We start from the raw sequence: 26,783 nt of genomic DNA, 5'->3' as shown, positions 1-26,783 counted from the left end.
TTGCCTACTGATTAATCATCTGCTCAGAGTTATTTCCCTTTCCTAACCACAGGTCAAGCTCCTTACAGTGACAGCCCATTCATGGAGCTCTCTGTACTGCCTGTCATAGCTCCCCACAGTGATAGCCGGATGCTCGAAATTTCACAAATGAAATGACATGGCAACAAGAAGGCTGCCATAAAACATGTTTCTCACACATTTTCTTCACAGCAAGGTTTCTGGCACACCTGAAGGAGACAGCACGGCCCAGCAATGCCACACCTTGCAATGACTGCCCCACAAAGCTCTGGTTAAAATGAAGTGAAACAGATAGCCCTGCGCACTGTGTATGCACTGAAGGGGCTTGTTACACTGACTACGGTAATACAGGAGCGACCCCTGATATTGAGAGCTGCTGCCTCTTGGGGCGGGGTCTGTTGGGTGGCAGACAGCCGCCTACTTACACGTGAATCCCAAACAGCTTGCATCACACTGCTAAAGTTTTGTCCCTACAAATCACAGTCACCGTGGTAATGGCCACCATGGTTACTGTCACCTTGGTCACAGTCTCCATGGTAACAGTCACCTCAGTCATGGTTCCCACAGTCACCTTCAGTCAATAAATCTGTCGTGTATGATACGCACATGATTTTCTTACGTATCATTTCAGGCTGTCAGCATAAACTACGAAGTTTACAATCTTTCAACTCTGTTAGTTTTCTCACCAAAATTATATTCCAATAAGAGACCCATATTTCTAATTTTGACAGCACCCTGGGCGCTTATTACGTGGAACACAATATATGTCATAATCTACATGTCTCATAATACTTCATTGTTCAAAAGAGCAGTCACTATAGTGTAGACGGTACAATCTCGGTTCACAGCTCGCAATCATAAAATGAGTGAGTGTGTGAGTTGGGTTAAAACGCCGCTTTTAACAGTATTCCAGTTATATCAAAGCGTGTCAGCTTAATGTGGGAGGAAAGCCCGAAGTGATGCAGGTCTCAGACGTTTACCACTTTGGTGAAACCCAAGAGCACGGGTATGGTGCTGACAAATCTAGAAACATAATCGGGGCGAACTGGGATTCGAACCCACAATCATAGGTTTCTGGCGTGCCCAAGGGACGCAACTCTGCACAGCGAACTGCGGCGCCTTAGACAACTGGGCCACCCGTGCCCCCCATAAAATGAACACAACCTAAACACTGTCAAATCTCCATTGTATGTCAAGTACAATATCCACTTGTATGGTGAGGGGAGGTCGGGTAGCCTGGTGGTTAAAGCGTTCGCTCGTCACGCCGAAGACCCGGGTTCGAATCCTGACATGGGTACAATGTGTGAAGCCCATTTCTGGTGTCCCCCCCCCGATATTGCTCGAATATTGCTAAAAGCGGCGTAAAACCAAACTCACTCACTCACTCACACACTTGTATGGTGATCTATCATGCACAGCTATCAAATCCAATCTTCATTTTACAATTTGAAATAATCGTTTAATGGCCATATTTCAAAGACAGTGTCTTAAGTTTCCAATCCATCTCCCTAATCGAAATGTTTTACCCGTGCAGACATGTAAAGGACATCAAAACAAGAAAATACATGTATTATTAACAAAACCTCATTGATATAAGTTGTTTTTATCAAACAGCATTATTATTTTAATTTTAATCTTAATGAAAAGATCATTATTATATTTCTTTTAAATTATTTATCAAAGAGCATTATAGATTGTACAATTATCAACAAACAGCTTTTTCCCCGGTTAATTTGCTATTTAAGAAAGAGCATTATTATTGGACAATTATTATCAAACAGCATTATTTTGTTCACACACTCAAAATAATTTTTATAAACCTTTGAACATTGCCCACCTGTCAAGAATTACAATCAGTACCTTCTTAGTGGCATGATTTTCAAAGAACCAACACAATCTGGTAAAACCATCATGAGAACTTGTCGCTTCTTCAGCAACATCTAGCAGTAACTGCAGTGTCGGCCTCTTAATGGATCAATAGAGATGAACTCCGCTCTCAGGGTGTTAACAAATGTCCTCATTTTTTGGATATGAAAAAAAAATTGTTCCATAAAAATTGACGAGAGATTATCATTGTCTGCCTGTGAGGCGATTGATATGCATCGCTTGTTCATATATAATCTGACATAGTGCAGTCATCGCCTGGGGATTCTGGTGCAGAATAGGTCCCCAGAACCCCATGCTTGTCTCTGTGTGAATTCTAATGCAGAATAGGTCCCCAGTACCCCATGCTTGTCTCTGTGTGAATTCTAGTGCAGAATAGGTCCCCATATCCCATGCTTGTCTCTGTGTGGATTCAAGTGCAGAATAGGTCCCCATATCCCATGCTTGTCTCTGTGTGGATTCAAGGCTAGAGTAGGTCCCCAGTACCCCATGCTTGTCTCTGTGTGGATTCAAGGGTAGAATGGGTCCCCAGTGCCCCATGCTTGTCTCTCTGTGTGGATTCAAGTGCAGAATAGGTCCCCAGTACCCCATGCTTGTCTCTGTGTGGATTCAAGGGTAGAATGGGTCCCCAGTGCCCCATGCTTGTCTCTCTGTGTGGATTCAAGGCCAGAATAGGTCCCCAGTGCCCCATGCTTGTCTCTCTGTGTGGATTCAAGGCCAGAATAGGTCCCCAGTGCCCCATGCTTGTCTCTCTGTGTGGATTCAAGGCCAGAATAGGTCCTAAGTACCCCATGCTTGTCTCTCTGTGTAGATTCAAGGCCAGAATAGGTCCTCAGTACCCCATGCTTGTCTCTCTGTGTGGATTCAAGGCCAGAATAGGTCCCCAGTACCCCATGCTTGTCTCTCTGTGTGGATTCAAGGGTAGAATAGGTCCTCAGTACCCCATGCTTGTCTCCCTGTGTGGATTCAAGTGCAGAATAGGTCCCCAGTACCCCATGCTTGTCTGTGTGAATTCAAGGGCAGAGTAGGTCCCCAGTACCCCATGCTTGTCTCTCTGTGTGGATTCAAGTGCAGAATAGGCCCCATACCCCATGCTTGTCTCTCTGTGTGGATTCAAGTGCAGAATAGGTCCCCAGTACCCCATGCTTGTCTGTGTGAATTCAAGGGCAGAATAGGTCCCCAGTACCCCATGCTTGTCTCTCTGTGTGGATTCAAGTGCAGAATAGGTCCCCAGTACCCCATGCTTGTCTCTCTGTGTGGATTCAAGTGCAGAATAGGTCCCCAGTACCCCATGCTTGTCTCTGTGTGGATTCAAGGCTAGAGTAGGTCCCCAGTGCCCCATGCTTGTCTGTGTGGATTCAACGGTAATATTTGTCCCCAGTATCCCATGCTTGTCTCTCTGTGTGGATTCAAGGCTAGAGTAGGTCCCCAGTGCCCCATGCTTGTCTGTGTGGATTCAACGGTAGAATTTGTCCTCTCTGTGTGGAATCAAGGCTAAAATAGGTCCCCAGTACCCCATGCTTGTCTGTGTGTGGATTCAAGTGTAGAATAGGTCCCCAGTATCCCATGCCTGTCTCTCTGTGTGGATTCAAGGTCAGAATAGGTCCCCATATCCCATGCTTGTCTCTGTGTGGATTCAAGTGCAGAATAGGTCCCCAGTACCCCATGCTTGTCTCTGTGTGGATTCAAGTGCAGAATAGGTCCCCAGTACCCCATGCTTGTCTCTGTGTGGATTCAAGTGCAGAATAGGTCCCCAGTACCCCATGCTTGTCTCTGTGTGAATTCAAGGGCAGAATAGGTCCCCAGTACCCCATGCTTGTCTCTCTGTGTGGATTCAAGTGCAGAATAGGTCCCCAGTACCCCATGCTTGTCTCTGTGTGGATTCAAGTGCAGAATAGGTCCCCAGTACCCCATGCTTGTCTCTCTGTGTGGATTCAAGGGCAGAATAGGTCCCCATATCCCATGCTTGTCTCTGTGTGGATTCAAGGTTAGAGTAGGTCCCCAGTACCCCATGCTTGTCTCTCTGTGTGGATTCAAGGCTAGAATAGGTCCTAAGTACCCCATGCTTGTCTCTCTGTGTGGATTCAAGTGCAGAATAGGTCCCCAGTACCCCATGCTTGTCTCTCTGTGTGGATTCAAGTGCAGAATAGGTCCCCAGTACCCCATGCTTGTCTCTGTGTGGATTCAAGTGCAGAATAGGTCCCCAGTACCCCATGCTTGTCTCTGTGTGAATTCAAGGGCAGAATAGGTCCCCAGTACCCCATGCTTGTCTCTCTGTGTGGATTCAAGGGCAGAATAGGTCCCCATATCCCATGCTTGTCTCTGTGTGGATTCAAGGCTAGAGTAGGTCCCCAGTACCCCATGCTTGTCTCTCTGTGTGGATTCAAGGCTAGAATAGGTCCTAAGTACCCCATGCTTGTCTCTCTGTGTGGATTCAAGTGCAGAATAGGTCCCCAGTACCCCATGCTTGTCTCTGTGTGTATTCAAGGGCAGAATAGGTTCCCAGTACCCCATGCTTGTCTCTCTGTGTGGATTCAAGTGCAGAATAGGTCCCCAGTACCCCATGCTTGTCTGTGTGAATTCAAGTGCAGAATAGGTCCCCAGTACCCCATGCTTGTCTGTGTGAATTCAAGTGCAGAATAGGTCCCCAGTACCCCATGCTTGTCTGTGTGAATTCAAGGGCAGAATAGGTCCCCAGTACCCCATGCTTGTCTCTCTCTGTGGATTCAAGGCCAGAATAGGTCCCCAGTACCCCATGCTTGTCTCTCTGTGTGGATTCAAGTGCAGAATAGGTCCCCAGTGCCCCATGCTTGTCTCTCTGTGTGGATTCAAGTGCAGAATTGGTCCCCAGTACCCCATGCTAAGTCTTTGTCTCTCTGAGTGAATTCTGTTGCAGAATAGGTCCCCAGTACCCCATGCTTGTCTGTAAATAATCTGGATGAGACAATCCAGTGATTGACATCATAAGCATCGATCCACGTAACTGGGATTGATGACATGCATCAACCAAGTCAGCGAGGCTGACCACCCGATCCCGTGAGTCACCTCTTACGACAAGCACAGTGGCTTTTTAAGGCAAGCATGGGTTGCTGAAGACCTATTTTACCCCGGATCTTCACTGGTCGAATTCTTCGGGTTTCAACTGGGAAGTACCTACCTTGAGACCTTGTCACTGAACCCAGAACCACTTCAAGGACCCCCGATATCTTCATGTCTACCTTTCCCATCCTTATCAGTTGTGCAGAGTTGTGTCCCTTAGGAGCGCCAGAATCCTGTGACAGTGCGTTCAAGTCGCCCCTATTATGTTTCTAGGCTTGGCCGCACCATACCTGTGTTTATGGGTTTCACCTCAGTAGTAAATGCTTGAGACCTCTGGCTTTCTTCCCACGTGAAGCCATGATATAACTGGAATACTGTTACAAGTGGCTTTAAAACAACTCACTGAAATATAGTAATGGTTTTCTTCCTAAGAGACGATTACCATGCTCTTGAATCACTACACATGTGGCACCGATTTACTATGCTGACCTATTACAAAAATACTGCCTCACTCGCCCCCAGCAATGAAGTTCAGGGCTGTGTATTGGAAAAACATTTGTATTGCAATAAACTGCAGATGTCTGTATTGCAATACATTTTGAGAAATATTAGGAGCTGAAGTGTCTGACAGTGACTGACACTGATTGCAGATCCTCTTTTCTACATACTACGTAAAGGTTACACAATCGCCGCCATTTTGTAGTCATGGATACAGGGGAGATAACAACCTGAGAGAAAAATCACTTCCTTGTTTCAGCCGTTTTGTCAGTGGAAGGGTAACATAATTTGCGAATGAATTTCTGTGTAGATTTTAGTTTAAAATGATACGAATAATTTGTTCGATTAGTTTTTCCCAATATACCGGAACACAGTTAGACTAACATCTAGTCTCTGAAATGAACATACCGTACATAAAAAAAACCAGTTGTTCAGTTATCTTAATAAAAATATAATAAAAAGGAGCCCAGTGACTCTCTTCATTTTCAGATACTGCAGTGATCTAGACTTGCCAAACATTATAGACTTGCATGGGCTGTATTTGATATATATTTGTATCAGGGTCTGTAAGACAGACTAGACCACAGTGAACACGACAACATCCAACAAAATGGTGAACGACTACGAAGTTGTCCAAAATGCGAGGGGGAAGTCCGACATGTGGGTCCATGTCTATCCAGATTCATAAATCACAGATGAAGGAACAAATGCAATATATTGTGGTACATATCGCAATCTATGACTCATTATTGTAGTAAATTGCAACATGAAAGTCGGGTCTATACCCATCACATGAAGACACTGAGCGATACAGAAAGCTAACTAAAAATACTTCCTTCTGGATGAGTTGTTGTTTAACAAATCATGATTCCAACGTTATTGGATTGGTTTATTGCATCGATAACACTGTCCATTGTGAGATAATTAAAGTTTGTTTGTTGTTTAATGCCACATTCCAGCTATATGACGACAGTCTGTAGATAATCAAGTCTGGACCACACAATCCAGTGATTGACATCATGAGCATCGATCCACACAATTGGGATACGATGATGTGCATCAACCAAGTCAGCGAGCCTGACCACCTGATCCCGTTAGTCGCCTCTTGCGACAAGCATTGTTGCCTTTTACTCAATACATTAAGTCAGTAAACCCCTGACGAAGAGACAAAAAGTAGCCATGAAACATTGTTACAAGGAAATAAAAGTTGTTATACATAAAACAGTGTCACTTATTTATGACACTTCAAACTTCTTAATGTCCATTGATGCATAGTTAATAAAATGAAACTAGAAACAACCCACCTACCAAGCTGACAACAGTGAGTGAGTGGGTGAGTTGGATTTAAGGCCACTTTTAACAGTATTCCACTTATATCACAGCGTGTCAGCTTAATGTGGGGGAAAGCCCGAAGTGATGCAGGTCTCAGACGTTTACCACTTCGGTGAGACCCACGAGCACGGGTATGGTGCTGACAAACCTAGAAACATAATCGGGCGAACCATAATTCGAACCCACGATGATAGGTTTCTGGCCTGCCCAAGGGACGCAACTCTGCACAGCGAATCGCGGCGCCTTAGATGACTGGGCCACCCGTGCCCCCTTCCCAAGCTGACAACAAGACAATTACCCAATGAATGAGGAGCACAGACTGACAGAATGATAGAACGTTCCAAGCCCATAACACTCTAATTAACAATCCACGTTCCAAACAAGGCACTGACAGCATCTGCTTTGCCATGTCCTGCATCCATTTGTCTGGACAGTGTCTTCGTAGACAGCTGATAAGCTACGCTCAACCCATTAAAGGTCACGCATGAAGGCAGAGGTCATAATAGCAGACATATAATTCCATTTCCCCAATTTACAGTCAGATTATGCTTCCAAATATGGGTTCACTTCTAATCTCACGGCAAGGGAATAGTTTCCTAGTCAATGTAATGGGATCAAATATAGTCAACATGATAACTTGGTACTTACCTACTGCCATTAGAGACAGATCTGCGAGAAAATATATCCCCTGGCTGATAGATTCGATATTAACAGCCTCCAAAATTACGACCGAGCATGCGCTTTGTTTCGTAAGTGCCAAAGTATCCCTGTTAGGTTTTAAAACAAATTGCAAAGCTTTGTCACAAACATGGTTTTACATAATACCCTTATTGGTATGACTGTATTAATACCTGGTATTATTAATTTCAGTATCCACCAGCATGGTATAGGAAAACGACTTTAATGATTACTCACAAGCACTCTATCTTCCATCCTGCTGTGTTTCAATGTGGCAGCAAACCCTATTATTTATGTGAAAATGTTACTTCCTGGTTCTTGATTTAAGCAAGAAAGTCTGCATCTTAGGGAAATGCAGTCACATCTGCTGAATAGCAATTCTTTGTTATAGGTTTGCCAGTAGGTTATCATGGCAAGTTAGATGATTTGCATAAATAGCATGTAGGTGGTGTTATGGAGTTGATCATCCAAAACTGGCTCCCACAGGAGATATCGCTTGGATGAGATCAAGCGATATCTACACTGTAGATATCGCTGCAATGAAATTACATCACAATGCTTTGCAGACCATTGTGACATCACTGGTTACCATGACGTCACAATCAAATGACATCACTAATGGCTCTGCTACTGAAGCTGTTTGCAGTACTTTTTACACTGAAGACACTGCTAATTACTGTCTACAAATTGAAAAAGTTGAAAGAATGATGTTGGATGATAAATAAAATCTCACCCTCGTGTCTTTTGATATCAAATATATCAACACTCGTTGATAAAAGTGGCAAAAATCCTCGGCAAGCCTGGGATTTTTCCACTTTTATCAACTCGTGTTGATATATTTGATATCAAAAGACACTCGGGTGAGATTCTCTATTTAACGTCGTGTCCAAGATTATTGCACTCACTCACATAGCGACATCCATGCATGTGTCTGCCCCTCTGTGTGTTTGTGTGTGTGTGTGTGTGTGTGTGTGTGTGTGTGTGTGTGTGTGTGTGTGAGACAACAAGTACCATCTTTTCAAATCCTATGGTATGACGTGGCCGGGGGCTAGACCACGGAAGCGGTCTAAATATATATATTTCTGTTTTGATGTTTTGACAAAAGTGACTGTGCTCAACTGGTTTGAATCTGATGCAAACCTTCCACACATATTTTCAACATGGCCACCATATCGGCCATGTTGTTTTTCTTTTGTTTATTTGAGATACTATAGCTCAGATTTTTCATATAAAGTTTCATCTCCCTATGTCTTGTAGTTTCAAAGAAGATGTCAAACATGTCAATGTTAACAATGGACGAACTACTGGATGGACAAGTGGACGACAGACAACTGGATGGACAGATGGACAAATGAAAACACACTACAACAAAACTTTCAGTCAGGTGAGAAAATAAACCTTGGGATATAGAAATTGAAAATTAAAATTATCAATTTCCAGAAAGAACTTTCTAAACTACAGTTGCCTATTATTTAGAACATGGTGAAATGAGATTTGTTGTTTTCCAAGATGGATCAAAAGTGTTATTGGCAAAGAAAAATTCCAAAGAGCACGCATGAACATTTTAACGAGTGCCCCAAAGAACACTTGAAAACGATAACATTGCTATCGCTTATCTGGGTGACACTGAAGCTGTGCCAATCACCATCAGCCGGGAGTAAAAAAACGTAATTGTCCCAACAGCACACATACAGATTAGCTAACCTCTATCACAATGCGTGTCAATCTCAATCAGAGGTAATCAATACTCACCCAATCTGCCGTACTTCAACACATTATTGTCATAACTGAAAGCTTTCGGTGACAATTCACTAAACAACATCCCCATGAAAAGCATTTGCTCTGATAAGGACTGTCTTACACTAATACAAATTAATGATAAACAATTCATGTATGACGGAGGTATAACGACAAGGTGTCAGGTTACATACGGTGTTGGGGAAGGTATTGTATGCTTCCCGTCCATCAATCTCTCGGGTAAACAAACAGGTTTAAACAAACTTGGTCAATACAAATTTGAGATAAAACATCACTAGACATGATGCTTTACCGTATAAATTGTATTTCCTGTTCTGCTAGGTACTGTTCTATATGCAGAAATTGATATTACCATGTGTATTGTCTCGTAAACCAAACCGGAGGTAGATATCAGCTGGACATATGTTTTCTCGCAATCTGATGTCAATTCGGTTAAAAAAATTTGGTACAGCTGATTGCTATTGCTGGATATTGTTTACATATGGAACAATTTGACCAGACACCGCTGAGGTTCCCACACTCGTGATTGCGAAAACTACATGTTGAGACAGAATTGTCAAACTACAACGAATATGACTTTTATCGAGTCAAAGTATGGCATTTATGATATATATGTCCATTCTCCTTCCACTAAATTTCGTTTCAAGGCATCAATACCGGTAATCTGCCCATGGTTTCTGTCAATAAAAGTGAGTTGTGCTATCTACCCATCACTTCACACACGGATTTGCTGAAATTAATGTTTGTTTGTTTTTGTATGCTTGTTGTTTAATGCCGCACTCAGCAATATTCCAGCTATATGACGGCGGTCTGTAAAATAATTGAGTCTGGACCAGACAATCCAGTGATTGATATCATGAGCATCGATCCACGCAATTGGGATCGATGACATGCATCAACCAAGTCAGCGAGTCTGACCACCCGATCCTGTTAGTCGCCTTTCACGACAAACAAAGTCGCCTTTTACAGCAAGCATGGGTTGCTGAAGACAAATTCTACCCCGGAATTCTTCACGGGTCTGAAATTAATGAAAACAATGTTGAATGAAATTTTGAATAAAGTTAATTAAATATGTTTCAGACACAAGTCCAGATATACAATGAACACATTTTATGACAATATATTGTTATTACATGATTAATTTGCGTACTTTATTTTGGATTTGTTGTTGTGGTGACGTGGTATTTCCAGTGTTACATGCTTACATCTTTATGTTGGGAAAACTTATGGCGTGTATAATGTGCACTCCCCTCTACACACCTGTGTTTTTTGGAGTGAGTCAGTGAGTGAGTGAGTTGGGTTAAACGCGGCTTTTAACAGTATTCCAGTTATATCACGGCGTGTTAGCTTAATGTGGGAAGAAAGCTTGAAGTGATGCAGGTTTCAGACCCTCGAGCATGGGTATGGTGCCGACAAACCTAGAAACATAATCGGGGTGCACCGGGATTCGAACCCACAATCATAGGTTTCTGGCATGCCAAAGGGACAAAACTCAAAGAAAATCGCGGCACCTTAGACGACTGGGCCCCCATGTTTTTTTGGAAAGAGTGCATACTATATTCAAGAAAATATGGAACTATTCCTAATGATAGTTGTGTTTAACTGTAAGATTTTGATTGAGACTCTTCTATTTTGTGACCTTGACCTTCACACTGCCTGTACAAAAAGAACCCCCCAGGTCCATGTGGATTAAGACCATTGTAGGGTATCCTCTAATATCAATAATCTTAGAGCCATTCACAAGGAGATGATACCACAGTTGACAATTTCCTCTACGGTAACCTTAGCGGCGGTCGGGTAGCCTAGTGGTAAAAGCGTTCGCTCATCACGCCGAAGTCCCGGGTTCGATTCCCGACATGGGTACAATGTGTGAAGCCCATTTCTGGTGTCCCCCGCAATGATATTGCTGGAATATTGCTAAAAGCGGCGTAAAATCATACTCACTCACTCACTCACTCACTCACTCACTCTAAGGTAACCTTGTTCTTTGTCCATGTTGACATAAATGCATTTGGCCTTTGATGTGGTAGGATTTCCGAAGAAACATGTAAATATAGAGTTCCATGCCCACAGAGGTAACTACTGGTTACAATAGGGGGTAGATACCCGGGTAGTCAATTTGGACTCGTCCCAGCTCCACTGGTTACAATAGCGGGTGGGTACCCAGGTAGTCAATTTGGACTCGTCCCAGCTCCACTGGTTACAATAGCGGGTGGGTACCCAGGTAGTCAATTTGGACTCGTCCCAGCTCCACTGGTTACAATAGCGGGTGGGTACCCAGGTAGTCAATTTGGACTCGTTCAGCCCGACTGGTTACAATAGGGTGTGTGTACCCGGGTAGGATCGTGAAATAGGGAGGTAGATACCCGGGTAGTCAATTTGGCCTCGTCCTAGCCCTACTGGTAACAATAGCAGGTGGGTACCCGGGTAGTCAATTTGGCCTCGTCCTAGCCCTACTGGTAACAATAGCAGGTGGGTACCCGGGTAGTAAATTTGGCCTCGTCCTAGCCCTACTGGTAACAATAGCAGGTGGCTACCTGGGTAGTCAATTTGGCCTCGTCCTAGCTCCACTGGTTACAATAGCGGGTGGGTAGCTGGGTAGTAAATTTGGCCTCGTCCAGCCCGACTGGTTACAATAGGGGGTGGGTAGCTGGGTAGTAAATTTGGCCTCGTCCTAGCTCCACTGGTTACAATAGCGGGTGGGTAGCTGGGTAGTAAATTTGGCCTCGTCCAGCCTGACTGGTTACAATAGGGGGTGGGTCTTCAGGTAGGATCATGAAATAGGGAGGAAGATACCCGGGTAGTCAATTTGGCCTCGTCCAGCCCTACTGGTAACAATGCCAGTCTGGTTATAAAGCCACATTCTCCGCTGGGCAAAAGGTGGCATTAGCAGACTGTGATCAATGCTGGGGGTCAGGCGATGGTCGCATCAATGAAAATTCTCTCATTTGTACAAAACAAATAAACATGGTTACCTCTACTTAGAACTCCAGTTTTATATGAAATACATTTTTGAAGATGCTCCCCTAACAACATATTAATATTAATGAAATCAGCGGACAATTTCACTCCGGCGACAGTTAGGCTACACTGGCTTTGGTCCAGTTTTCTCATTTGAGCTGGTTTGGCTTTGAGTACGGCCACAGGGATAGTAAGAAACTGATTTGGGTAGGGGGTTAATATAAAACTCAATTAACACCTGCCCTTGCTTCAAATATTACTTGTTTCTTGTTATTTCCCAGCAGCAATGGTCCATAATGTTGTGTAATCATCCCTGGGAGTTATCTAGGATTCCAATCTTGGTGCCCTTGGCAGGCAAATTGGGAGAAATTATTTTGTTCAAAATTGGGATTTTTGTAAAGTTCTTATTTAGCCACAATTCAGAGGTATTTAATCACTGGAGTCACTGCCATAATTGTAAACTAAGCATTAAATCCTATTTCTATTTACTGGTCCTAATATCAGTCTGTCTGTCTGTCTGTCTGTCTGTCTGCGAGCCTGACTACCCGATCCCATTAGTCGCCTCTTATAACAAGCATAGTTGCCTTTTATGGCAAGCGTGGGTTGCTGAGTGAGAGAGTGAGTGAGTGAGTGAGTGGGTGAGTTGGATTGATAAAGAATGACCATGCGACCGTGATTGCGTGCAGTAATGCACGTCTCAGACGGTTACCACTTTGGTGAAACCCACAAGCATGGCTGGGTATGCTGCTGAAAAATCGAGAAATATTATTGGGTCGAACAGACATGTGATAAATTGTTAAAGGGTGTCAGGGACATTGAGCTTCTAGTATCAGGGACATGTTTGCATCTATCAGGAAGACCAATGTAGCAACCATTAAATATAAATGTCAAATAGTCATCACAATCTATCAATTTCCAATGACTTAGTACCACAAAGGTCAGTTCTACTTATCATCACTTGTTGTGAAGCTTCCCGGACAGATTGGGAGGTTTCCAGCATACCCAAGGGACGCAACTCTGCACAGATAATTTCGGTGCCTAAGAGTGAGTGAGTGAGTGAGTGGGTGGGTGAGTGGGTCTGTGGGTGAGTGAGTGAGTGAGTGAGTGAGTGAGTGAGTGAGTGAGCGTGCAAGCGAGTTTGGTTTCAAGCCGCTTTTAGCAATATTCCAGCAATATCACGTCAGGGAACACCAGAAATGGTCTTCACACATTATATCCATGACGGGAATCAAACCCGGGTCTACGGCGTGACAAGCGAACCCTAAACAACAAGGCTACCCGACCGAACGCAGCGCCTAAGAAGACTGGGCCATCTGTGCCCTCCACCATACCATAACAGCAATTGGTGCTGCTCATGATATTAATCACTGGCTTGTCTGGTCAGCCCTGATGATATACAAATACCAGCAACACCACTTGTAAGATATAGTTATAATGAGCCCCCACACTCTTAAAACATTTTTCAGTTTCATCTTCAAAGTCTAAAGTTCATCAGCGGAAATCAGTTTTAGATGTTTGTATCTCTTAAACAGCCAATGACCTCAGACTTCAATACAACCTTGTCTTTTATTTTCATAGAACCCCAATTGCGTGGATCGATGCTCATGATGTCAATCACTGGATTGTCTGGTCCAGACTCGATTATTTATAGACCGCCGTCATATAGCTGGAATATCGCTGAGTGCGGCGTTAAACAAACAAACAAACAAACAAACAAACAAACAAACAAACAAACAAACCTGGTAACAGGTCCTGGGAACTGGGATTGAATATCAAACCCCATTCCACCCGCTGTGAATGCAATGTCTTGTGACCATAGTAACATTTATTTTTGTCTGAATATTTATATGGTTGAAACAAATATGTAAATTTTTAAAAACATATTTTATATATCCCTATCTGACCTTTCAAATATTGCTTTTGACCTATAAAAATATTGGAAAATCTATATATCATTCGTGATTTCTTACTCCAGACCTGACCGTGTCAGTAAACCATGCTTGTCGTAAGAGGCAACTATGCTTGTCGTAAGAGACGACTATGCTTGTCGTAAGAGACGACTATGCTTGTCGTAAGAGACGACTATGCTTGTCGTAAGAGGCGACTATGCTTGTCGTAAAAGACGACTATGCTTGTCGTAAGAGGTGACTATGCTTGTCGTAAGAGACAACTATGCTTGTCATAAGAGGCGACTATGCTTGTCATAGGAGGCAACTATGCTTGTTGTAAGAGGCGACTATGCTTGTCGTAAGAGGCGACTATGCTTGTCGTAAGAGACGACTATGCTTGTCGTAAGAGGCGACTATGCTTGTCGTAAGAGACGACTATGCTTGTCGTAAGAGGCGTCTATGCTTGTCGTAAGAGGCGACTATGCTTGTCGTAAGAGGCAACTATGCTTGTCGTAAGAGGGGACTATGCTTGTCGTAAGAGGCGTCTATGCTTGTCGTAAGAGGCGACTATGCTTGTCGTAAGAGACGACTATGCTTGTCATAAGAGGCGACTATGCTTGTCGTAAGAGGAGACTTTGCTTGTCGTAAGAGGCGACTATGTTTGTCGTAAGAGGCGATTATAGGGATTGGATGGTAAGGCTCACTGAAATGTTTGATGCATGTCATCTTATCCCAATAGTGTGGATCGATGCTCATGATATCAATCACTGGCCTGTCTGTTCCATATTTGATTATTTACAACTGTAATATTGCTGAGCAAACAAGCAAACAACTTCAGACCTTACTGGTAAACAGGTATGTATCAGTAGTTTGTTGCCAAATGCAAGAACCGCCTCCGTGGTCTTGTTGTCCGCCCGGAGAGCGGAAGGTCCGGGGTTCGATCCCCGGCCGCGTCATACCAAAAGACGTTAAAAGATGGTACTTGTTGTTACCCTGTCTGGCACTCGGCATTAAGGGGCTAAAACAAGGACTGGTCGGCTCGGAGTCAGTATACTGTGTCTGAGTGGGGTATTCATGTTAAACTGCAGCATGGTATCTCAGTGAGCTAGCACTATAAATCAGCATCAGTCCGGACTAGTTCAAGAAGCCACACACACACTTGCATGCACGTCGCTATATAAGTGCAATAATCTTGGACGCAACGTTAAGCCCAATTTCACCTCACCTCACCCAAATGCAAGAACGCTAAGTAAGACAAAATCACATCTGTCACTGTGTCAACAGTCTTGGCCAGGCAAACCCATTATAGCAGAGGTGAAATGGGGTTTAACGTCTTAATCTATATGTCTCTGTTTTTTTAATTCACTCAATATTTCTGAACAAATGTTAACATATATTTGGCATATATGGTGGAATATCAATCCAAATATTCAATAATGATAATAATATCTTTTTGAAATAAAAACTAATGTAAAAATGTTTTCTCTTAGCATTCTCATGTCTTCATGATTCAGGAATAAGATTTCCACGTTGAAACTTTGACTTTTCAATTTCAGGAACATCTAAAACATCTCCAGAGATTTGAACCCAGAACTGTTTTCGTAAAAGATTGGATCTCAGCTTAACATTCATATCTGGCTCCTGAAACAATGAAAGGCACCAAGAGTTATGTCCCTTTTACAAATTCAGTCCAGTTATTCCATTTAAAAGTTTAAGATAAGATCAGTATTTGTAGCAGGGAATTCCACAAAATAATTATTAGTACACAGTTTCTACTGTCAACAGAGACTAATAAATGAATCCAGGGCTATATATAGCTACATAAAACATGCATCAGTGCATCTATTATTGAAAAATGCAACCTAATATATATGTATAGGATGAAACACAACCTCGGGTTGTTATGATATGTAAAACCAGCATCCAGAGGGATTTTCCGAGGGAAAGGGTTTTAAATATCACAACAACCCGAGGGGAAGTGTTTTATCCTACTAATAAACCGATTTTGAACCTTAAAACAACATTTATCAACATTTTTATGTTTCGAACATACTTTCCATGAACCTTAGGAAACGGGCGTAAAATATCTGTTGCTGGCGTACGGATCTTGAAAAGGACATTCTAAAAACCAGTGAGGCTTATCAACACCTCTGTAGCCTTGTGGTACACTCACTGGGCTACAGATATGAAGGTTGCGAGTTCGATCCTCGGGAATATAAAGAAAATATTTGTCATTTGATTTTACATTTCATTACATGTTACAATCTGAACAGAAGTTATATTAATAAAATACCCAGGACATTATATGAAATCCCTGGGATATTATAACACATTATATAGCAAATATGACTTGAATATTCTATTAAATCCCAGGGACATTACAACGTCCCTGTTAATGAGATTTAACCCCACTGGAAAACAATAGGATGACGTCACCGGAGGTTTATAAATCTACTTGCATCAAGTGCATGTTAAAAATATTCAAATTTTGTGTCTCACTAACCCTTACTTTTCCACCCAACACTGATTTGTGAATACAGTCGATGCCTCGGAGCTTCTGTACATCCCTACAACAAATTGGGTGGAACCTGTGAAGATCGGGGGTAAAATAGGTCTTCAAAATTTCATTCAACATTGTTTTCATTAATTTCAGACCCGTGAAGAATTCCGGGGTGGAATTTGTCTTCAGCAACCCATGCTTGCCGTAAAAGGCGACTTTGTTTGTCGTATGGGTGACTAATGGGATCGGATGGTCAAACTAGCTGACTTGGCTGGAGCATGTCATCGAATCCCAATTGCGTGGATTGATGCTCATGATGTCAATCACTGGATTTTCTGGTCCAGACTCGATTATTTACAGACCGCCGTCATATGGCTGGAATATTGCTGGGTGCGGCGTTAAACAACAAACAAACAAAGAGACATCAAACTGTCGGTACTGTAAGACTGTGCACGTTCCCATTATGTTAAATTGATATAAAATCTTGACAGTCATCAGAAGTCGGAGATTTTATTTATTTAGTCTATGCATCTGTAATGTCTATATTTCAAGTTTGATACATCTATTGGACAAGGGTGCAACCTGGTTTTGTCTGGTGGAACTAGGTTTTCATTTCAACATGCACTGGTGCACGTCAAATCAAGTTCCTAAAATCGAGGAATTGGTTGGTCAGTCTAACTGGGTTGATTGTTATAATATCCCAATTGTAGGGATCGATACTTGCGACATCATTCAATGGACTGTCCGGTTAAGACATTCTTATAGGGGGCACAGGTGGCCCAGTCGTCTAAGGCGCCGCCATTCGCTGTGCAGAGTTGCGTCCCTTGGGCAAGCCAGAAACCTATGATTGTGGGTTCGAATCCCGGTTCGCCCGATTATGTTTCTAGGTTTGTCAGCACCATACCCGTGCTCGTGGGTTTCACCGAAGTGGTAAATGTCTAAGACCTGCATCACTTGAGGCTTTCCTCCCACATTAAGCCGACACGCCGTGATATAACTGGAATACTGTTAAAATACTGTTAAACCCAACTCACCCACCCACAACATCCTTATAACTGCCTCTGTGAAGATCCATTGCTTGCTGTTAGAGTGGTGTCGTGGTCAGACTTGCTGGCTTGCTTGATGCATGTCATTGTATCCCAAATGTGTAGATTGATGCTCGTGATGTTAATCACTGGATTGTCACCACCATTACAAAGCTGGAATATTTCTGAGTGTGGCATTAAACAAAATAACAAACAAAACAAACAATTTCTAAATCACAGCAAATCAATACAAAGGGTAGTCTTCGTCATCACGCTTAGATCTCACAATACTCGTGCATTAGTACCCTAATCCTAATTGTCCCCTAAAATATCAGGTTGAGACGATTTTCATTAACATTATAATTTATCACTAATATTGTCCCCAAAATTTGATTTTAGCATGATTTCAAATTAAATCGTCATTCATTCTTAAAATTGATTTATTAATTCTAATAATTTTAAAAATCTCAGAACTCCAAAAACTGAAATGAACATTGTGTGCAATGATAAAAAAATTCAACTCAAGAAAAAGAGAAAGAAGAAAAGATAAGTAAAAAGAGAAGAAAGAAAAATATGAATTAAGAAAGATGGAGAAGCCACTCCATGTCATACTCAGCATCATCGTGGGTTCACTTACAATTAGCCATTGCTGTGAGAGAGATATAGTGCAAGGGAGGTAACTCCACATGACAGATTTCATCAATGATAAAATTAGACCGATTCATTGCACAAGAGAAGGAAATGGGTTGTGGTCAAGGGGAGACAATTCTTGGAGATTCTTTGTAACTAGAGGTGTTTTTTTTTAATAAATGTATGTTGCATTGTATAAATGGAGTGTAATACTGAGGTGATTTCACACAAAGGTCTAAATACTGACATATCAAATTTATGACAAGGAACAGCTTTGTATCTACACATCATTTCAGGTTATGGGACAAAAGTCATCTTGAACAAATAAAACTTGTTCGGATTCTATTTGTAAACTTGTTTCTAACAATGTATGATTCTAATCCCTAACATACCTTCCTGTATTGGTCAGTGTTAAAGCTATGTGTCGGTAGATGTAATTCATTTGACATTTTGTTTCTATCTCCAGAACCTTCATAAACAATATCAAGTTCAGTTTTGTTCTTTGTTTGTTTGTTTAACGTCACAATCAGCAATATTCCGGCTATATTTGATGGCAGTCTGTAAATAATCGAGTCTGGACCAGACAATCTTGTGATTGACATCATGAGCATCAATCCACGCAATTGGGATACGATGACATGCATCAACGCACCTGACCACCCGATCCTTTTAGTCGCCTTTTACAGCAAGCTTTGGTTGCTGAAGACCTAGTCTACTCCGGATGTTCACGGGTCGGAAGTCTTTTTTTGTCAAGGTAGGTCTCCAGTACATTCATATCTAATAATGATGATGATGATGATGAGGATGAGGAGGAGGAGTGAGTGAGTGAGTTAGGTTTAATGCCGCTTTTAACATTTTTCCAGTTATATAACGGCGTGTCAGCTTAATTTGGGAGGAAAGCCCGAAGTGATGCAGGTCCAAGATGTTTACCACTTCGGTGAAACCCACGAGCACGAGTATGGTGCTGACAAACCTAGAAACATAATTGGGGCGAACAGGGATTCGAACCCACAATCATAGGTTCCTGGCGTGCCCAAGGGACGCAACTCTGCACAGCGAATTGTGGCGCCTTAGACTGGGCCACCCGTGCCCTCAGGAGGAGGAGGAGGAGGATTCCATGTATATTTTGCACCATATTTCCACACCAAAAAGGGGCATGCTCAAAGCAATACATTTCTTATTACTGGTCAAAGGATAAGTAAACACTCAATATTTATTCTCATCTCCTTGTCAGTCATATTATCATTTTATCCTACCGGGTACCCATTCACTGAACAGAGGCACATTCTGCAGTGTGCCTATGTTTTTTGTTCCATTTATCATGTTTATATAAGTATATTCTTGATTTTTCAAATTCATTTAAAAAAAGACTGATTAAATTGAAATTGTTGTTGGTCAATTTAGGCTTCAGTATGTCAATCTGTTAAACAAAACACTATACTTAGCTTTGTATTCTACTTGCAGGTTTTGTACCTTGGAGGACAGTGTTTGTAACAGGTGCCCAGGGTGCTTGGGATGTGGCTGAATGGGATTTGGTGGTCTGGTTCCCTGACATGGTCGACTGCTTAAGATTGTGCGCTGATGGCAAGGTGAGGTGAAATGGGGTTTAACACCACGTTCAACATGTGAAAATCCGGGTTAGGATAGGTCTTCAGCAACCCATGCTTGCCTAAAAGGTGACTATGATTGTCTTAAGAGGCAGCTAACAGGATCAGGTGGTCAGGCTCCCAATTGTGTGGATCGATGCTCATGATTTCAATCACTGGATTGTCTGTTCCAGACTCGATTATTTACAGACCGCCATAATATAGCAGAGTGCAGCATTAAACAACAAACAAACAAAACATAATTTTTCAAGGTAAGTTTTTAAAACACAAGAATAACTACCTTGTTGTCATAACTTAAGGAAATGCAGTCATATATCCCACACAATCTCATTAAAATCAGACCTTAGTTCTCACAACTGCTAAAAGGAAGATCTGAAGACATCCAATTAGGGGTCATGTCAGAACGACCTTTCATCTGACCAATGAGAGCGTCGCTTATCAGATCATGGAAGTGACAGTAGTAGTATAGGTAATGGCGGTTCTGGACCACTTCCACTGGAGCCGGATTTATTACCTATACTGCTACTACAGGGGGGACTTTTTATGTGTAAATGATCATGCGATTCAACGATAGTCATGAGATGTATTAAACGAAACATCAATATTAATTAATAATGAATAAAATTTACTATAGCCCACGAGGATATTGGAAAGGTGTAGGAGCAATAAAAAAATTAGCCACCGCGGCTAAGGTATCTAAAGATGTAGCCAAGGATTGGTTAAAGAAACAAGCGTTGTGGCAAATATATTTACCGGCACCGCGTTATATACTGAGGAAGAAGTTTGATATTTTTACAACGAATGAAGTTCATCAGGCTGACCTCTTGTTTCTTCCCCACGATAAGGTAAAACGCGAAACGTATAAATACGCTTTAACAGTAGTGGATGTGGCTAGTCCATACAAAGAGGCAGAGCCATTAACCTCGAAAGATTCAACAGAAGTAGCTAATGCACTGAGTCGCATATATAACGCGGACCACTAAAATGGCCTAAGCTATTTCAAGAAGATCCCGGTCGCGAGTTTATGGGATCGGTAACTAAACTGTTAACAAAGCACATTGTCGAAATCGTCCGTGGTGAAAGAGAGGCCCACCGCAGTCAAGCTACGGTCGAAAGATTTAACAGGACATTAGCGGAACGTTTGTTTGGCTATCAGTATGGGATCGAAATGAAATCCGAGCGATTGAGATCAACCGAATGGGTGACACGATTATCAACCGTTGTATCAGCGCTGAATAATGAAGTGACGAGATTAATAGGGAAGAAACCATCCGATGCGATTAAAATGAAATCCGTGACTTCCGAATCTTCAGCACCGAGGAGAGGCAAAGAACAAAAACTTCCGGATAGAGTAAGGGTAAGATATTTATACCAGCCCAGTGAACTCAATGGAGGACTACGTTGCGCAACCGATCCCATATGGTCCCTTAAGACGTATAACATTAGTCGATTGGTTACGAAAGAAGGAGAGCCTATTCTTTATTATCTTCAAGATGGACCGGGTCTAAATTCTCAAGACGCGTGAGGGAAGCATTCAGACAAGATATCGGATTTCTGAATCTCAAACTGGAATATGATCAGGTAGTTCTGTATGCTTAAAATAAAACCACACTATTATATTGTTGCGGATATGTTAAACATTCTGTTGTTTGAGCGCCATCGTGTCGACGCCCAAAAGGGTTATTTTGTAGGCTATAATAGTGTTCTGTGGTTTTCTTTTGCAGAAATCGCAATATCTGAATCAAGGCGGCAAAACATTGGGCGGTCAAAATTCTGATGCAACCTTCTATGGAGGTGTCTTCAGATAGTAACATAGACAGGTATTGTATTGGAGTACAATTTTTTTATCAGTTTCCGTTCAGTTATAACATTTACCAGTTCTCTGGATTGACAGCACTTAAAAATACTGGTACATTCAATATTTTGCTGGCCCTATCAATTAACTGTCATGTGAATCATACCAACCAATGGTTAAGCTTGGCTAAAAAGAGATAGTGAGAGAGTGGGTGAATGAGTCGGGTTTAACGCCACTTTTAACAGTATTCTGGTTATATCACGGTGTGTCAACTTTATGTGGGAAGAAAGCCCGAAGTGATGCAGGTCTCAGACGTTTACCTCTTTGGTGAAACCCACAAGCACGGGTATGGTGCTGACAAACCCTGAAACATAACCAGGGCGAACCGGGATTCGAACTCACAATCACAGGTTTCTGGCGTGCCCAAGGGACGTAACTCTGCACAGCTAATCGCGGCGCCTAAGACAACTAGGCCACCCGTGCCCCTAAAAAAAAGATGGGAACTTCCCAGCCTCTAGCAATAACAAACATGCCCTGACAGCATTCGGTTTTAAAAAGTATCTTTTCATTAAAGCAGATAGGGATTTGGTCAAGCTTTCTATTTAAAGATAATTATGTTGTATTTATTGCCTGTCCAGTGGACTGATACGGTTAAATTTTACTGGTACATGGCTTAAATTACCGGTAAATCAGTGGCAGTTACTGGTAAATGGAATATGGTAATTAATTATTCCTGACAATCAGGTCTAAGGTGTTGTCACCATCATTAGGTTGCAAACAGAGGAATAAGAGTGTCATCCCTGCTATATGCCATCATTAGGTTGCAAACAGAAGTATAAGAGTGTCATCGGTGATATATGCCATCATTAGGTTGCAAACAGAGGTTTAAGAGTGTCATCCATGATACATGCCATCATTATGATGCAAACAGAGGTATAAGAGTATCATCGGTGATATATGCCATCATTATGTTACAAACAGATGCATAAGAGTGTCATCGGTGATATATGCCATTATTAGGTTACAAACAGAGGTATAAGAGTGTCAACCTCGCTATGGGCCATCATTAGGTTGCAAACAGAGGAATAAGAGGGTCACCGGTGCTATATGTCATCATTAGGTTGCAAACAGAGGAATAAGAGAGTCATTGGTGATATATGTCATCATTAGGTTACAAACAGAGGAATAAGAGTGTCTTCGGTGATATATGCCATCATTAGGTTGCAAACAGAGGAATAAGAGAGTCATTGGTGATATATGTCATCATTAGGTTACAAACAGAGGAATAAGAGTGTCTTCGGTGATATATGCCATCATTAGGTTGCAAACAGAGGAATAAGAGAGTCATTGGTGATATATGTCATCATTAGGTTACAAACATAGGTATAAGAGTGTCATCAGTGCTATATGTCATCATTAGGATACAAACAGATGCATAAGAGTGTCTTCAGTGATATATGCCATCATTATGGTGCAAACAGGTATAAGAGTGTCATCCATGATATATGTCATCATTAGGTTGCAAACAGATTCATAAGAGCGTCATCAGTGATATATGCCATCATTATGTTACAAACAGATGCATAAGAGCGTCATCAGTGATATATGCCATCATTATGGTGCAAACAGGTATAAGAGTGTCATCCGTGATATATGTCATCATTAGGTTGCAAACAGATGCATAAGAGCGTCATCAGTGATATATGCCATCATTATTGTGCAAACAGGTATAAGAGTGTCATCCGTGACATATGTCATCATTAGGTTGCAAACAAATGCATAAGAGCATCATTGGTGATATATGCCATCACTATGGTGCAAACAGAGGTTTAAGAGTGTCATCCGTGATATATGCCATCATTATGTTACAGACAGGTATAAGAGTGTCATCCGTGATATATGTCATCAATAGGTTGCAAACAAATGCATAAGAGCGTCATCGGTGCTATATGCCATCATTAGGTTGCAAACAGAGGTATAAGAGTGTCATCCTCGCTATGGGCCATCATTAGGTTGCAAACAGAGGAATAAGAGAGTCATCGGTGATATAACCATCATTATGTTACAAACAGAGGAATAAGAGTGTCATCGGTGATATATGCCATCAATAGGTTGCAAACAGAGGAATAAGAGAGTCATCGGTGATATAACCATCATTATGTTACAAACAGAGGAATAAGAGAGTCATCGGTGATATAACCATCATTATGTTACAAACAGAGGAATAAGAGTGTCATCGGTGATATATGCCATCATTATGGTGCAAACAGAGGTATAAGAGTGTCATCCGTGATATATGCCTCTGGAAGTGAAAATAACCAATTTCTGATTACGATTCCGCCAGAATGTCAGCAATAAGCATTACTATGCAGAGCCAGAGATGTCAGTGTCATAAATGAAATAACAGCATAACCCCAATCATATCATCAATTCATATAACCCATCATTTTCCATTCAAAACAATCATGAACACAAGTGATTCCTAACCCTATTTTGTGTGTCAGGGTTCCACATCCCCCTGAGCAAGAACTTGATACACCATAGGAGTATTTTCTACAGTTTCTACCAGAATCATTGATGTATGATTGACGATCGGAACGCCGTCATCTGAAAAGGGGCGGGGTGGCCAAAGGGATGCATGGCACCGTTGATCTCTCCGTGTGGAGTCGCAGCTAACACGCTAAGCATCAGGTCAGAGCATCCCCCTCTACCCTCATCGTCACGCCCTAGTCTTACCTGGGGATCGTGATGCACTTCGTGTTGGGGTCTTGCGTTGACAATGCCTTCTTCAGCTCGTCTATCCCGCCTGTCTTTTTCAACTTCTTAACTAAACTTTTCACGGCTTTTTCGGACCATTTGTCATCGCGATCATGCTCGCCCTTCTTCCACGCCAATAGACTTTTCACAATCGGCGGCGTGAACGGTGACAGGGTCGTCATTGTTCCTGCACGACTTACTCAACACGACTCCAAACTTTCCTTATGTATCGTACACGTAGATTGTAAGAAATCGGATGATAACGGCGTCTAAACGTTATCAGGCGAATAACAAAAGTTTGCCTTCTGAGAGGCCATATTGTGATCTGAAGACCGATTTACCCCTAGTTTACACCTCCGCGTACAAATATAGATTCACGTTTCATGCGTTGTTTTGTAATACCACAGTGTTTCACATCATATAGATGGTACTACATGAGATCGAATACTTATGAAAAGGCAGTATGCGTTTGTGACAGGACATTTTGCAATGTATACATTGAGCATATTACTACGCGGCGGTTATGTAATTCGGCCTTGCGATGAACATCAAAATATAGGGACCAGTCAGTGTTGTGCATTGCAGTGCAACGCTAAAGAGATCGATCTAAACAAAGAATTGAGTGGTGTGTATTTTTATGACAATGGTCCAGCTTTATCCACAAATATCTAAAAGTATGTCTCACTGGATGGTGCAGTGGTTGAATATTAACATTAATCAAGGCTCAGTGTATTCCACCCCAGTTCAATGACCGTCCGTTGATCAAGCGACCTTTCAACTGCGGATCTCCGAGGTCATGTCATACGATCTTGTTAACCTGTCCTGTCAATAATTTTCGTAATTTCGATAAAAAGAATTGTCACATAAGCCATATCCGTAGAATATTAGCGGTCTATCACGGTAATTAAGTAAGCTATGCTATAACGTATGATACTTTATAATATATTAATGTTCTGAAGAATTTACGTACAAATGGTTTAATGATGCGTCGGTCACCCGGGGCATGGTATATACAATTTATCGCATGGCGAATTGTTTCGCGTATTAACGTTGTTGTAAATTGTCTGAAGCGACCTATCATAACGTTGTATCTTACAACAGATGTTGTACAGAGTGTCCTGATTGTGTAACTAACTATACAATTAATTCTCCCGTACATTTGTATCCATTCTTTTGTAACTGTATTTGTGCAATGTGTTTTGCATCGCACAGTATTATAGGGGACACATTATGTTTTTATTTATAATATAAGATTATCATGATTTATAAATAATATCCCAAAGTGTTTATTTTTGTCGTAACACGAGACCTAAAATATGAGTCACTAGGGGTCTGTCATAAAAAATAAATGCTTATGCTTAGGGAGAGACATGGACATTTTATAATAAAATTTAAAACGATTTTGCATTTTGCCTTTTAGGGGAGGGTCATGAAAAACATGCTTTGTTTGTTTAACGCTGCACTCAGCAATAGACCAACTATATGACGGCGTTCAGTAAATAATCGAGTCTGGACCAGACAATCCAGTGATTGATATCGTGAGCATCGATCCACGCAGTTGGGATACGATGACATGCATCAACCAAGACAGCGAGCCTGACCACCCGACCCCGTTAGTCGCCTCTTACGACAAGCATAGTCGCCTGTTATGACCAACATGGGTTGCTGAATACCTATTCTAACCCGGATCTTCACGGGTAGAAAACAGTGCACAAGGCCATGGGGAGAATGAACCCAAAATATGACGAGCATTTGGAAGGGTGTCATTATTTACCATACATTAGTGCATAAAAACCTCTGAAACCCACCCACTCGTAAAACATGACCGGTCCCAAACGATGGGAATCGGGGTGGCCTAGATAATAGTGTCTTCAAACATTAGTGGGTGAGTTGGGTTTAACGCCGCTTTTAACAGTATTCCAGTTATATCACGCCGTGTCAGCTTAATGTGGGATGAAAGCCCGAAGTGATGCAGGTCTCAGACGTTTGCCACTTCGGTGAAACCCACAAGCACGGGTATGGTGCTGACAAACCTAGAAACATAATCGGGCCGAACCGGGATTCGAACCCACAATCACAGGTTCCTGGCGTGCCTAAGGGACGCAACTCTGCACAGCGAATGGCGGCACCTTAGACGACTGGGCCACCCGTGCCCCTCATCAAACATTAACCCGACGGTTGCTCGTATCGATTAATGCAAAGCTGTCATGTTTATGCTGTTGAGCTGGTGAGTTGGGTTTAACGCTGCTTTGAACTGTATTTCAGTCATATCACGGCGTGGCAGCTTAATGTGGGAGGAAAGCCCGAAGTGACGAATGTCTTAGTTATTGGTGAAATCCACGATCACGGGTATGGTGCTGACAATACAATATAGCACAGATGGAGAGAGAGAGAGACACAGAGAGAGACACA

The 26,783-nt window shown here is 42.0% G+C and overlaps 1 protein-coding gene across 1 annotated transcript in view; it reads right to left on the bottom strand.

Moving 5' to 3' along the window:
* Window positions 1–24,683, bottom strand: part of LOC139461208 (mothers against decapentaplegic homolog 3-like) — an 87,066-nt gene extending 62,383 nt beyond the window's left edge. Inside the window, exon 1 of the mRNA XM_071242808.1 lies at window positions 24,351–24,683. Within this exon, the coding sequence (XP_071098909.1) occupies window positions 24,351–24,553 (203 nt within the window). The 5' untranslated portion in view covers window positions 24,554–24,683. The remainder of the gene's footprint in view (window positions 1–24,350) is intronic.
* Window positions 24,684–26,783: the final 2,100 nt, after the last annotated feature.

Source organism: Haliotis cracherodii, unplaced genomic scaffold (assembly GCF_022045235.1).
Source record: "Haliotis cracherodii isolate W230 unplaced genomic scaffold, xgHalCrac1.p SCAF_14, whole genome shotgun sequence".
Taxonomy (NCBI): Eukaryota; Metazoa; Mollusca; class Gastropoda; order Lepetellida; family Haliotidae; genus Haliotis; species Haliotis cracherodii.
Note: the sequence above shows the minus strand (reverse complement) of the source record. Positions and strands in the feature narration are given on the sequence as shown.